This window comes from Pteropus alecto, unplaced genomic scaffold (genome assembly GCF_000325575.1).
Source record: "Pteropus alecto unplaced genomic scaffold, ASM32557v1 scaffold87, whole genome shotgun sequence".
Lineage (NCBI taxonomy): Eukaryota > Metazoa > Chordata > Mammalia > Chiroptera > Pteropodidae > Pteropus > Pteropus alecto.
The window spans coordinates 7044447-7058902 of NW_006443225.1; the positions used below are offsets into that span (position 1 = coordinate 7044447).

The 14456-nt window shown below is 42.5% G+C and overlaps 1 protein-coding gene across 2 annotated transcripts in view; it reads right to left on the reverse strand.

Annotated features, from left to right (window-relative positions):
* ASPH (aspartate beta-hydroxylase) overlaps positions 1-14456 on the reverse strand; it is a 180363-nt gene that overhangs the window by 6414 nt on the left and 159493 nt on the right. For both annotated transcript variants that reach the window (XM_015598670.2, XM_015598671.2), the window contains exons 22-24: positions 10674-10809; positions 7218-7309; positions 6715-6848 (exon numbers count right to left, since the gene is read on the reverse strand). In XM_015598670.2, the coding sequence (XP_015454156.1) occupies positions 6715-6848; positions 7218-7309; positions 10674-10809 (362 nt within the window). The remainder of the gene's footprint in view (positions 1-6714; positions 6849-7217; positions 7310-10673; positions 10810-14456) is intronic.

Consider the following 14456-nt stretch of genomic DNA (forward strand, 5'->3'; position numbering starts at 1 on the left):
CTAAAGCTCCCCGACCCCGCTCAGCCCTGTCAGAGTGCGCACTCCAGGTTACAGGAAACGCCTCCAATGTGCCAGAAGGGCTTGCTCTTACTCCTTGGAATGTAAGGGACAAAAGTCTCCATGTCTGCAGTAATCAGACAAGAGGACAATAAAAGCTCGAAAATACTGAGCACTGCACAGTACTGTGCAAATACAGTTCTGAGTGCATTTAGATGGATTACGTTGATCTTCGAAATCACATACGGACACACTCTTATTCTTCTCATTTTACAGATGAGGAAATCGAGGTTTAGAGAGGTTATGCAAGTTTTCAAAAGTTGCACTTAATATGAGGGAAAGCCAGGATTTGAGCCCAGGTCATGTGACTTCAGTGCTCTTCATTTGCTTTTATGAAGATGCATAATGTTAAAATCTTAAGTAAAAACTCAAGATATATTTCCATAGAAACATTATTATAGTCCCTGGTTCCAGAGTCTAATTAATAAATATCATGAGTTAAAAGCTTCTGGGGGCTGGCCATCATTTAATATTTCCATGGGAAAATGGATTCCAATTTGCCAAGTCCTCAACGATCAGTTCGATGAACAAATGTTTGCACACGATTCATCTGCAATGTAAAAAGTGCCATTCCCTGTGGAGGTACGGGTAGGTATCTATCCTTATAAACGGCCCCAAACACACCTGGCTAATCAGAACAGGGGGTAAAACTTTACTGATGTTTTTAATTCACCAAATTTCTCAAGGGAGAGAAAAGAGGACAAAATGTTACCATTCGATAACAAACTTTCAGGAAAGATATCCAGCTAAAAATGCCATTTTTGTCCTACGATCCCAGATGGGCAGAACAGTAACTTGTAAATAGGGTCACGTTACAATCTGGATGGAAGATGCATATATTTTGTGATTTACGATTTCAGAGAAACTAGCAAAAAAAGGGGGGGTGGAAGAAGGGGCAAAAATATTTGCTTCTAAATGATTTGATTAATTCACAGCGATTAGAAAAATTTTAAGGCTTAACTTTATCTTCTTGGACACTTTAGGAAAACAAAACAAATATCTATAAGCATTATAAATAATGGTGCACTCAAAGAATTAGTGTTTTACCGTTACATTTTAACACGCTTTCCACATAATCTTCCTAATCAGAAACTTCAGACTTTAGTGAAAAAAAAAATGTTCTAAGATACTTGAGGTACATGGGAAGAGACCATTATCTCTAAAGCGAAGTAGAGGGGAATTAAATGACTCATTGCTAATTCATTTCTTCAGTCTGTCACTGACAGTAATGACAACACATGCTTTCCTGGCTACATATCGGTCTTGTCCAACATTTCAGGCTGGTAACTTCTAGGCAAAAATGCTGAGTCTCCGGGAGAGCACACGGTCACTCTTCTTTCCCTTAGCATGGTTCTAGAATGTCCTGGAGGTCCTCTTGGAGACTCGGAAGCAAGCATTCCGCTCTGGGATCATCCAAAGCTGACACAGCGTGGCCGATCCATGAGGTGACAATGCTCACTTGCTGGTTGTAGTGGCATGTTTATCCACTGATACAGGTTCATTTAGCTCTGGATCAAGACTGCTAATGAGACTCGTCCTACGGACCATAAAGCCTGGCCTGTCAGGGGTGACACAAACCAACAAGCCCAGAAATGGAGACCCCCAGCTGCTCTCTCTCTCTGTTGTCTTCAATGAGAGCCAGCATTCACGGTGATCACCTTGTAAGTATAGCAGGATCTTGATTTTGAAAACGGCAACAACAAAACCCAAAGCACAAAATCTCTACACAGCAAGGCTTTGGGGTTGAGGCTAAGAGCACTGACTTCCAACCTCTGCATAGCGAGGCTTTGGGGTTGAGGCTAAGAGCACTGACTTCCAAGCCAGACCGCCTGGGACCAAACCTGGTTCCACGATCGTAGTGGGCCGAGTGGAGGCCTCCGCCAAAAAGTGTGTCTGCCTGGAACCTGTGCATGTGACCACGTTTGGAAAAGGGGTCTTTGCAGTTGATATTCAGATAAACATCTTAGATGAGATCATCTTGGACCAGAGTGAGCCCTAAATCCACAATAAATGTCTTTAAAAGGAACGAGACAGGGAGAAGACACGGGAGAAGGCGAGGCTGACAGAAGCATCTGCGAGCCGAGGACTGAGGAGCACCGAGGGACGCCAGCAGCCGCCAGAATCCAGGGGGAGGTGGGGAATGGGCTCTCCCTCACGGCCCCTAGAAGAAGCCAGCTCCGCTGATACCCAGTTTCAGACTTCTGACCTCCAAACTATGAGAATAAATTTCTGTTGTTTCAAGTAAGGTTTGTAGTAATTTGCTATGGTGGTCCCAAGAAACTAATACGAACATCAATACTTACTGAGGAAGCTGAGCCTGGGGAAGTTACTTAGCATCTCAGTGTCCTTGGCTATAAAATGAGATTTTAATAATCCCATAGGATTGTCGTGAGGAATAATGAGTTAATGTATGTAGTGTGTTTTGAACTGTGCTTTCCCCATGGTAAACATAGAATATTTTATTATTGTTCTTTATCGCCTCCAGGAATGTACATATATAGGTAGTGAGAAGTATCTGGGCAATATCTCTGAGTACCAAGATCAATATTTTATTATTGCGCTTCTCAGGTGCCTCGTTAGCGTAGTAGGTAGCACATTAGTCTCATTTTATTGTGCTTCTCTGTTTTACAAATTATGTACAAGGAACATGCATCTGTCTTGCAATCAGAAAGCATTTATTAATTTTAAATGATCATCTTATTTATAGTGATAAAAGGCTGCATACTTGCAAGCTCAGATAAATGAAGCGGTGCTATGTTTTGTAGTGATGGCGTATTTAAACATGCACGCGAGCAGGAATCGCATAGTGCTAGAGAAATAGCAATGTGATTATTAATCCCCAAGAACGACCATGCACAAATTGCTACAAGTAACCGACTCTTGTGGAAGTTGAGAAGCTCTGAAACATCTCTCCCTGTCACCTGGCACGAGGAAGCCCGATTTCTTGACATACGTGCTTCTCTTTCCATACTAATAAGAACTTCTGCAATAACAGCATGAGACATCCAGATTTCATATTCTAGTCTTTCTGTCCTCAGAGTTCATAAACTGTCTGCTCTACAGATGTCTAACTATTTTCACTAGAAGCGTTACACAGCAGTCTAATTTAATTGACCCATTTCTCTTATGAAAAACATTCTGTTTGTAACAAAGTACTTAGCCTGACCCAACCACCCTCGAGTTTAGGATTATTCCGGATGAGACTATGACACAACATAAAGTGAGGACAACAGGAGGGACATGGAGGAGGATGCTGAGCAGCAACCGGAATGAAGCCGGGAGGCACCAATGTTTACCGGCTCTTCAAGGACACGAGAGCGTGAAGCGTTTCAACCTCTACAAAGTCGCCTCCCTGGCCCAACAATATGTAGTTGGGTGGCAAGTACTTTTCAATAATCACTGTGCCAAATATACCACCTGCAAATTATTGTTATCGGCAGGTACTAACTGTCAGGTGAAGTAGGTGGTCCTCTAGCACAGTGGAAACGGAGGCGCTGCCAAGTTCATGTTCTCATTCAAGATCACCCTCCAAGCGAGTTGCGGGATGGGGGCTATGGAGTCCCTATTTCTGGTAGGTGGAGACAGCCACCCTAATCACGTTCTGAACTTGAGGGCTGGCAGTCGTTTCCTTTGCCAAGCATGGTAACCTGGTGTTTGCTGGGAGCCTGGGTGCGGAATCACCTGCAGATGTGGAGTCAGGTCTCCCATGGTCGCTTCTGCATTTCGAACGCTCCTTGGCTTCTCGCTCAGGTTCTGGTGGCCCCCCTACGCCCCTACTCGACTGTCGCACCTCTTCTTTCAACCTGGGCTCCTCTCCGCCTCAGGCCTCTGAGGAGCAGGATCAGCCCCGTACAGCTCCCTCTCCCCGCCTGTTCCTAAGTGGATTTCTGTTTATTTTTATCTCGTGATTTCCCCTCGAAATATCTACAAGAAGAACAGATAGGAGATTTTTAAAATAAATAGAGGGCAGCGGGGAAGGAGGGAAGAAGAAACAGAGCAAACGACAAGTCCGAAACCCTAACGTGGTACTGAGAAGTGAGGCCTGGCCTCTTCCCCACCTTTACTGCCTCATGGCTCCTGTCTGATCTCTAAGGATTTGGCCTTGTTAATCTCTGCCTTCCACAGAATCACCCCATCTCCTCTCTGCATTTCCAGGGTCCCCCGCCATGTCCCCGCCTCTCTTCCCTTTGGCAGAAAGACCCCACAGACCCAAATTGGGTCCCCAAAGGTTTGACGAGATCCATTCCATCCTGGAGGAAACCTCTGCCTGTCCAGCCAGCTCTGACTCCTCCTCCTAGCCCCCCGTCTCTGGCCCCTGCTGCCCCGTCGCTTGGGTTCCCCTTTCCGTTTCGGCCTTATAACTGTCCATGTGTTCATGGATTCTCAAGCCTCCCCTAGAACCTCCTGCTAAGTCTGCCTCTCAACCTTTATGTCTAGACTTGACTTCTCTCCTGAGCTCCAGGCCTCTACATCCAGCCGATTCTTCACTATTTCCGTGACTGTGCTCCAAGGGCAGCCTAAGTAAATATATACCAACGCTGAACTCATTTTCCATTCCTTGAAGTTGCCTCATGCCTCTCAAGCTCTTAGTATTTGCTAAAACATCAACACCATCTTACTGACCAGAATGGGCGCGGCCAAGCCGTCTTGGACTTCTCTCCTCCTTGCACCACGCACGCTCGAGATTCATCTGTATAGATCTTGAAAATATATCCTACACCTGCTGTTTACCCTCCCGTTCCTTCCAGCATCCCAGCTGTCCCTGGGTGAGCCGCTGTGACAGGTATTCATCTGTTACCTGTTCATCTCATCTCCTCCATTGGTTTCACTCATGGCTTCCAGAACAACTTCTTACAAAGTGCTGATCCCATCATATATTATATAACAAAGGTCTAATCCCATTAGTCTAGTATCAAAGCCTCCCATTATTTAGCTTCTAATCCATTCTTTAACTTTCCAAGGCTTATTTTATACATACTGTTTAAATATTTAAACAAGGAAGCTATTAGACTGAGGTGGCCTGATGTGTTGGTAGCCTGCGTAAGCAAACCAAAGCCTAAGCCGGAGTCAAAGCACTCAAATCTGAGAGAGTGAAACCTGAGGACGACCAATCACAAACAGCCAACCACGCTTTCCCACATAAGGAGGCCGCTGTGCTATAACCAGTCAAACGATTCCTTTGCTTTGCTTTGGCATCTACTTTGTAAAATCCTTGCCCCAAGGTCCTGTTGGTGGAGCGCTCCTGTCTTTGGTCTGATGCTGCCAAATAAGCTCCTGAAAATTTTAATGTGCATCAGTTCACCTTTTCACAGTATCCTATATCCTTGGTTGCTGAAATCACTCAGTGTTCCTCATATGTGGCATCCCTTTTGGCTTCTGTGCCTTTGCAGATGCTGTTCTTTCAGTATCTGCACAGGAAATGCCCTTCTCTCCTAGCTTTCAAAGTCCAAATCTTCCTTGTCTTTACAAATCACCACTGTCGAGATTCTCAGCCTCAGAAACAAATGAGCTACGTGTCTGCGGACTCATCTGCAGCATTCTTAGGTGTGCCTCCCCTATGACTCACGACACCCCGGCCTGTGTCACCTCCCGGATGAGCCACGCGTGGGAGGCCCTCTCCTGATTCACCTCCGAATCTCCCACAGCACTCAGTGCTGCTGTGCCCTGCCAGGGCGGGGATGAATCTGCCAGCACCAAACGAACGACTGTGCACTCCTGAACACTCGTCTCCACCGGCCCTCCATGAAGGACCATGAGAAACGCACAGGAAGACAACAGCTTGGTTTCTGCTCTCCAGGAGCTCACAGCCCGGTCACAGCAATTAGGCAATTACACACGAATGAATAAAGAGCAATGGAAGATAAAGAATGGGATTACTGAGAATATACACTATACACACTTAAGAAGTCAGAAGACAGATTGCTCTTGATGCAACTAAACTGGTTTACTTTGGATGGGTGAAAAGAGGGGCATTCTAGGTGCAGGGAGTAAGAAGATTAGACCAGGAAAAGGCACGGGGAGAAGAGGCCCTAACGTCCGCCACGTCTCTACTCACACTAGGATACGGGCCATGTGTCCTGCAGGGATTATTTCATTTGATCCGTACAATGATCCTGCAAAGCAGATAGTACCATTGCCAATTTTATAAGCAAGGAGGCTGAGGCTCCAGGGGATTGAGCAACTGGCTAAGGTGACCCAGGATTAGGTGGCTGAGCTAAAGACAGCCAACTTCCACAGCACCATGTTGATTCCTCTAGAGCAAAACATAAATATCACCGAGTGTTTTCTTCAGAAAGGGGACTCTTTGTTTTGCTAATAACTCAAGTGGTGTGGAGCTCAGTACAGGTTAGCTGTCTCTGAGTGCAAGGCTATCCATCTAGAAAGAAGCGAGAAGGCTCGTCGACCAGATGCAAGCACTCTGGGGAAATCATCACTACAGGAGGCAGCCCTGGACCTGGGGAGTAGCTCCAGACCAACAGAAAGGACGAAGAAAAGGGACAGAGACTAAAGAGTCCGGATTAACATCACCCACCCCAGTCTGCTTCAGTTACAAAGAAATGGAAAGAAGCCAACTGAAGAGAACTTTGCTGTGACAATGACAAACATCCATCCTCAGAGGTGATGGATAAGAGGTAATGACGGTGGGAGCAAACATACCTGGTCTCGTTGGCGCATCGGATCCTGCAACCTTCCTTGGGAATCACCAGGCCCAGGTGCATTCGGAGCCGGCAGTTCGTGGGCCCCGTGTGCGGCCACACGTGAGTTCCTGGGTGCATGACGGAATATTTGATCTGTGCAGAAAATATAACACACCGTTCTTCCACTTATCAAGGTGTGGGGGAACTGCTAAATTAAAGTGACAGTCCAAAATTACTGTCAATTTGGATTAGAGCCTTTTGTAAGGCTCAGAATTAATATTCTCGTCTTTTCTTTGAGAAGGAACTAAAAATAAGTACTCCCATATTCCACAAAGCTGTACACTCTGAACACTTTCCACCTTCCATTCTGACATCAACCATATAAAATTGTTTCATTAAAAGAGAGTGAAAAGAGAGGCACTCGTTGGGGCAAAGGAAATAACTGTTTCTTTGCAAAAGGCAGCATTCCCTTATTGCTAACAGGTATTGTATTCCTCCCAGAATGAAAAACACTCTTGGTACCTGTCCTCTTCTGCATCCTGTTGTCTCAGGGAACTTATCTAGTAAAGAACAGGTTTTAGGAACTCCTTTACAGGCGTTTTCATTTTTCCTTCCTAGAACAATGAATGATAAAACCATTGTTAGAAACGAATCACAGGAAAGCTTTAATCCGCCCCGTTTTGACCACAGGTGACTTATATCGTCATATTCACTGTAGGAAAGAGAAGGCTGAGTACACACAAGATGACAGTGTGTCCTGCTCCAATAGACAGCGACTGGCAGGACAAGGACTAAAATTCCCCACTCACCGGTGGCCTCTTTGACTAAGGATGTCTGATGGACAAGGCGCGGGTTGAATATTTACTTTTCCCCCGCGGCAGGCAGAATCATGGTCCCCTCCCAAGGATGCCCATATCGCAAGCCCAGAAACTTATGAATATGTTATGTCACATGGCGAAGGGAAATAAGGGTTGCAGATGACACCGAGATTTCTAAACAGCGGACCTTAAAATAAGGAGATTATCCTGGATTAACTGGATGGGTCCAGTGTAACCTCAGAGTCCTTACGAAATGTGGCACAGGGAGGCAGAAGAGTCAGTGTCAGAGTAATACGGAATGAGAAAGACCTGACTGGCCAGCGCTGGCTTTGAAGATGGAAAGGGACTATAAGCCAATGAATGTGTGTGTGTGTGTGTGTGTGTATGGGGGAGACTCAAGGAGCTGGAGTCTCCACAGGCATGCAGCCCCGATGACACTTTTCTAGCCCAGTGAGACCCACTGTAGACCTCTGACCTTCGGAACTGTGAAGACAATAAATTTGTGTCATTATAAGCCACTAAGTTTGTGGTAATTTTTACAGCGGCCACAGTAAACTAATATACTTGCTATGGAAGGAAAAATAGCTTCTATTTCTAATCTAAAAATGCATTTCTAGGAGTATATTAAAGAGTTACCTAAACATTATATTTAACTGGAATTTAATGTATCTTTCAATGTACAGATCGCCCTTTATATGTTGACAAAGAATAGGATTTAAATGAAGGGGAGGAGGTCTTTGGAGATGACGTTTTTCATGAGTAGCTGTGTCAGGAACATAGATTTGGGTACACAGTCTTATGCATCTTCATCATCTACAAAATGGCATTTGTTTCTTAGGGAAGATGTGCTCGGGAATGTACACAGCATCATTTGCTCTCATGGAGGAGGAAACGATAGATTTTTTAAAAGATAGAAACAGTTTCATTCCCTATTCAAGATTCCTACAAGAGACTGCTACATCTAGAGCTGAGTTTAATTTTCTTTAACAAATGTTAGTTGTGTCCTAAAATAATCATGTACTGAGAATGACAGTTACAAGAAATGCAACTTAGAGGTATTCTCCTCAAATGGGCCTCGATACTTTGAAAACAGCTTCTATGTCTACATTAGCTTTTTCTAAGTAACCTTTTTGCCTCTTGAGCAAAATGTTAGTTGCTATTCTTAGTTATTAATGGAGTACCTACAATGAGTTGAATAATAAATGTCAGTTTGAATAAACAGATTTCTATGAAAGTATCATAAAGCAATTTTAAGCCCTAGCTTTCCATGCCTTCCCATATGTAAGATCTGGGGACAGCCTGGCAAGACTCCCCAAGTCTGGGTTCTGTGCTGTTCAGGCAGCGGTTACATGAAGGCTGGTGGCTTAAGGAGCTCCCAGAGGTGGCTGTCCTTCCCACAGGCACACTGGTGAGGGCTGAGCATGTGCCCCTTGGAGAACAGGTGTATCTGTCTTACCTGAATGATAGGTAATGAATGGGTAACTTAATGGATGTGTCACTAAAATTGCCACTCAGTCAGGACTGGATTAGCTGGCTATTTAGACACATAAATGTCTTTCTACTCTGTAAACACAGATTCCCTGTAGAGGAAGAAGCTGTGAAGTAGAAGATGGATATTTCGTGAACTGCCATCGGTAGTTTTAACTATTTGCACGTGATTGTGAGGGCAGGCTGCAACAACAATTCCATGGTGCTCAAGATGAAAAAGTTCTAGAGACTGGTTGCACGACTATGTGAATATACTTAACACTGCTGAACGTACTCTTAAAAATGGTTACATGGTGTATTAAGGTTATGTGTATTTTGCCACAATTAAAAGTTCTTTTAAAAATAAGCAAAACACTTAAAGTCAAAATGTTGCCTTCAATCAAAATGTTTCTGTTACTTTCTTCCTTGCTTAATACTCTTATATGCCCTATAATTCTTTGCATATTTCAACTTTATCAAAGCACCTATTTTTAGCAGAGACTCTGGATTCTAGAAATTACCTGGGTTAATAATAGCTATTTGCATGCTATTCTAAAGCATTGTTCTAGGAAGCCCAATAACTTCTATGAAGCATAAGAATGTTAATGGAACTGAGGCATCAGATGAACTGGTCAATGCTTAAGGCCAATACAATTAACTCGTTTTAGTGAAATGTCAATAGATAAAATGAGCATACGGTTCACATATAGACCTTACTGCTCCATTTAAAAAAATCTTGTTGACAAAAAGCTGACAGAATCATTTGAAATCATGTGATCTCTTCTCCTGATGGACATTTCCTTGAAAATTTCACTAGAGTAGTTCTTTCTCTTATGTGTAAACCACTCTGAAAGCACAACTGAGATAAACGACTGTTTATTTGTCCTTGAATGTAAACCAACTCCTTATCACCCTCTCAATTTATTTTGTGCAGCTCAGGCTGTGCAACATGTGCTGTTTGGTTCTCAGAATGGATTGACTTTCATACAGCTATTGTTAATCCAGGTTAGCCTGACTTTTCAAGAAGAGAAGTGGAAAGAGCTTTTAAGATAAAATTCAATGCTCCTGATTTTAAGGATACATTGATATATTAATTCATTGAACACGCACACATATCAGCTCTCCGTTTATGTGTCTGGGCCTGAGTTCAGCTCAAAGAATATGAGGCTGACTATGAAGCACTCCCTAGTCTCAAAGAGCTCAGGTGCCAGCAATTATTGTCTTGTCACTCTGGTGTGTTATTATCTCTAACAACTCTTACTCGTAGTGATATCATTTTGGCATGCAACGTCATCTCCATTTTATAGAAGCAATGAATCTCAGGGAAGCTGTCTTTGAAGGCATTGATGAGCACACAGTAGACTCTACAGGTATGCCTACACAGTAGGGATACTCTTGGTAACTTATTGTTTAATAGGAAAGACCAGGAAAATCAAAATACTAGCATATATATTTATCCAAACACACCTGAGTATACACACACATACACACATATATTTACATGTACACTCACATACATAAGCGTTCATATGTCATTTTAAAAAAAACAATGAATAAATTTTAACGATTGAGGTTTTTCTGAGCAGTTTCCCGTATGTCGGGGAATCCTGGGTCTGGGAAGTGTCACCAGACTCATGTCCCACTTCCCATAAGCCACTGGCTGCAGAAAACAGTCTAGAAGTCAGGGGCTCACCTTGCTGCCACAGTGTAAACTGGCTCCAGTCGCCTTTCTCCCTAAGGTTTTCATCTTCAGATAGGAAGAGGCCCTTGGCTTTATCAATCACTGAAAGGCCTTCATCGCGGATCAACTTCCAGTTTCTTTCTAAGGTCTAGAGAGAAGATTCTGGTTTTATTGGACTGAAAATACACCTGATAGAACCTCTTATAATGACCCCCAGCTTTTTGTTTGTCTGATTAAGAAAATAAGGACACTTTTACTCTCATTCAACTGCTTATTTCAATTTCCTCTGAGACTTCTTGTCAAGGGTGTAACCCATCTCCATAACCCTCCCCGCACCAAAAAAATTCAACATAGTCTTTTTCAGAACCAAATTCCTTTGCAGCATAAAAATTTCAATAATTCTTAAGAACCTCAGAGAATGATATCCTCCATAATTTGTTTTTAGGTTTGCCTAAAGGTTGTTTTTTTTAAAGTCCAAGAGTTAACGAGTATTGATCTTGCTGAGCATACTGCATCGTGCACTAGCACAGGTGCCACGTGATACTCCAGCGTCCAAACGGAAGTACAAATCATGTCCTTAATTCATCTTTTAATAATGGGTCCTCATAAAGATGTCATTCAACATGGTAAATATTAAATTCCATAGACATCAGAGAGTATCCATTGGAACATTGGATGGATTATAAAATGAATAGCAAAACAAAGCAAATAAATGCCCTAGTTTAGAATTCAGCCAAATAAAGGTATTTTCTTGACTTCTCACTTATGAGGGTGCGTGAGCACCTGATAGAAAATGGGCTGACACCCAGCAGAGCCCTGGAGTGGCTGGGCTGGTGCTAGTAGGTCTGGCAGCAGGAGGAGCAGAGATGAGCTTGCTCTCCCCAGGATTCCTCACTATCAAACCATGATCGTCACTGGGCGAGGCCGCAGATGGCAATGGGGTGGGGGCAGCAGCGAAAAGCAGGCCGGTGCGAGATTTCCACGGGGCCAACCGAGAGGAATTACCATGAAGAGAAAAGCATGCAACTGCTTTCCTACTGTATGAACCAGACTAAGGGGTACAGATGAACCCAGATTTTGAAACGTTAAGAATTTCAAACATTTCTATGTTAAATGGGAAGTGGATGGAACACTTGAGTATATGGGTACACGGATAGGGAGGAACACAGTAGCTGATTTCAACAAGAATCAAGAACAGGGGACTCATAAGTTATAGAGAAAGATTTTGACACACACAAAAATAAAACAATAATTAACATTCTCAGAAAATGGATCGAGGTGCTTTGCAAACACGGTTCTCTCTCTTTGAATTATTCAAGCAAAGACTGGCTGGCCAATTATTGGCTAGAGCAAAGGCCTTGATAACATGTAAAGTGTTTTTACCAACCTATGCTTTATGAATCTGTGATTCAATGTAGGAAAATCAATAAAGAGCCATGACAACCATATACGTAGATGGCTCCACAAAAGATGGATACTCTCAGATTTGTATGAAAACACAGTGCCAACTTCAGCCAGCCCTAGAGGATACTTTTTATGTTGTATGAAAACATAAGGTTTATTTTAATATTCCAGGGCAAGAGACAGATTTTAAGATTAGATATTGATTTTATACTTCTTTCCCCCCTCATTTCTTTTAGTCTATTGGTTTCTTTTTTTTTTTTTAACCTATTTCTCATTTAGAAAAAAAAGTGCAACTCACTGCCAGCATTAATTGTACATAAACACGCTCTTTGAGGCTGAAGCAAATCTGACTGGTTTTCAATGTGAAAATTACATATAAAAACTGTTCTTGGAGTTATTTCTAAACAGAACCTGTTTCCAATCCTAATGTAACAGAAATGTATACATCAATTGGATTCATCAAATGAATCTTTGGCTAACTGTTCGGGACTATGTTAATGTCACACGTTAGAATGTTACGTTTTCTAGGATTTGACATTTTCAGCGACCGAGAATTACAGCAGTTTGTAAATGGAAATAACACTACTAAAAACAGAATGCCATAAACAGAATGATGTGATTTGTTTCCAAAGACTATTGATATACTAGAGCGATGGAAAAATAATGAAAGTGAGATTTTCGTGGCAAACTTTGGGGGTAAGGACTGGAATCTGCGACTTATCACGGGGTAAATGCTGCAGCTGCAAACGCCACCGTTGTGTATTCTCAGGGCAAATGGGAAACGGGTTCAATTTCAGATTTTTTGAGGTATAACTGACATATATGTAAAATATTTAAAGTGTATATCATGGTAATTTTATATACTATACACTGCGAAAGAATTCCCCCCATCTGGTTAACACATCCACCGTCTCATGTATTGATCTTTTGTGTGTGTGTGTGAGAACATTTAAATTCTACTTCTATACAAGTCACCATGTTTTACATTAGATTCTCAGAACTAATTCATCTTATGGCTGAAAGTCCGTACCCTTTTAACAACCTCCCCCTGTTTCCGCCCCGAGCGCCAGCCCCCAGCCCCTGGCAACCGCTTTTCTACTCTATTTCTAGAGCGAAGTTCTACGAGTTTTATTCCTTACTCTGTTTAATGAGTTTCTTTTCTTTTCTTTTCATTTCTTCCTTCCTTTCTTTCCCTTTCCTTCCTTCCTTCCTTCCTTCCTTCCTTCCTTCCTTCCTTCCTTCCTTCCTTCCTCCCCTTCCTCCCTCCCTCCCTCCCTCTCTCTCTCTTTTTTTAAGATTCCACATATAAACGATATCATGCAGTATTTGTCTTTGCCTGGCTTATTTCACTTAGCATAATGCCCTCAAGGTCCAACCACATTGCTGCAAATGGCAGGATTTTCTTCCTTCTCATGGCCGAATATATACGCACACACAGACACACACAGACACACAGACACACAGACACACACACACACACACACACAGATATCATGTCGCATCATCTTTAGCCATTCATCTGTTGATAAGCACTTCTCAGGTTGTCTCCATATCTTGGTTATTGTGAATAATGCTGTAATGAACATAGGGGTACAGATATGTTTTCAAGATCCCATTTTTATTTCCTTTCAAAAAATACCTAGAAGTGGAATTGCTGGGTCATATGGCAGTTCTATTTTTAATTTTTCTGAGGAACCTCCATACTGTTTTTCATAGTGGCCGCACCAATTCACTGATTTTTTTTTTACTTCTGTTTCTGTGAAAGCCACCCATCGATTTGTGTCAAAATCTATAGCTGCTCCCATCATCACCTTGCTTTATGCCGGTGCTGGTCATCTACCCATAAATAATTTCAATATGACTTCATCCCAAGTAGGTAATTCATATAGCAAGTCAAAGATTTAATTTCAATCAAGAAATACTCAGAAGCCCTCACTTGGGCAGATTCCCAGGGTGAGAGAATATGATGGTTTTCTCAAGAAGTCCAAGATGACGGAGAGGAAAAAAATGCACCTCAGACATTCACGTCTCCCCTAAAACCCCTAAATTGCCAACACTCCCTGCGGCTATTGTAACTTGTTCAAGTTGCGAGATGAATCTGTTAGATTCTTGTTAGACTGTCACACAGACGAGAGAGGAGAATCACCTCTCTAACACATGAAATTACTTTCCAGATGAGGTTACTGGCGCCTTACAAGCAGGCTCTTCCCCTCTTCCCTCTGGTATTTTACAAGTTTCTTTTGCTTCTTTTGAAAGCCGATTTTAGGAGCATCTTTGGAAGAAGCTAATCATTTGTTACTAAAATAGGACACAAAACCCTAGGGAAGATCTTCAAGTAATTGTATCACTAAGTAAAAAATTTTTAAATTTTACTTAAGAGAAGGCTGCTTT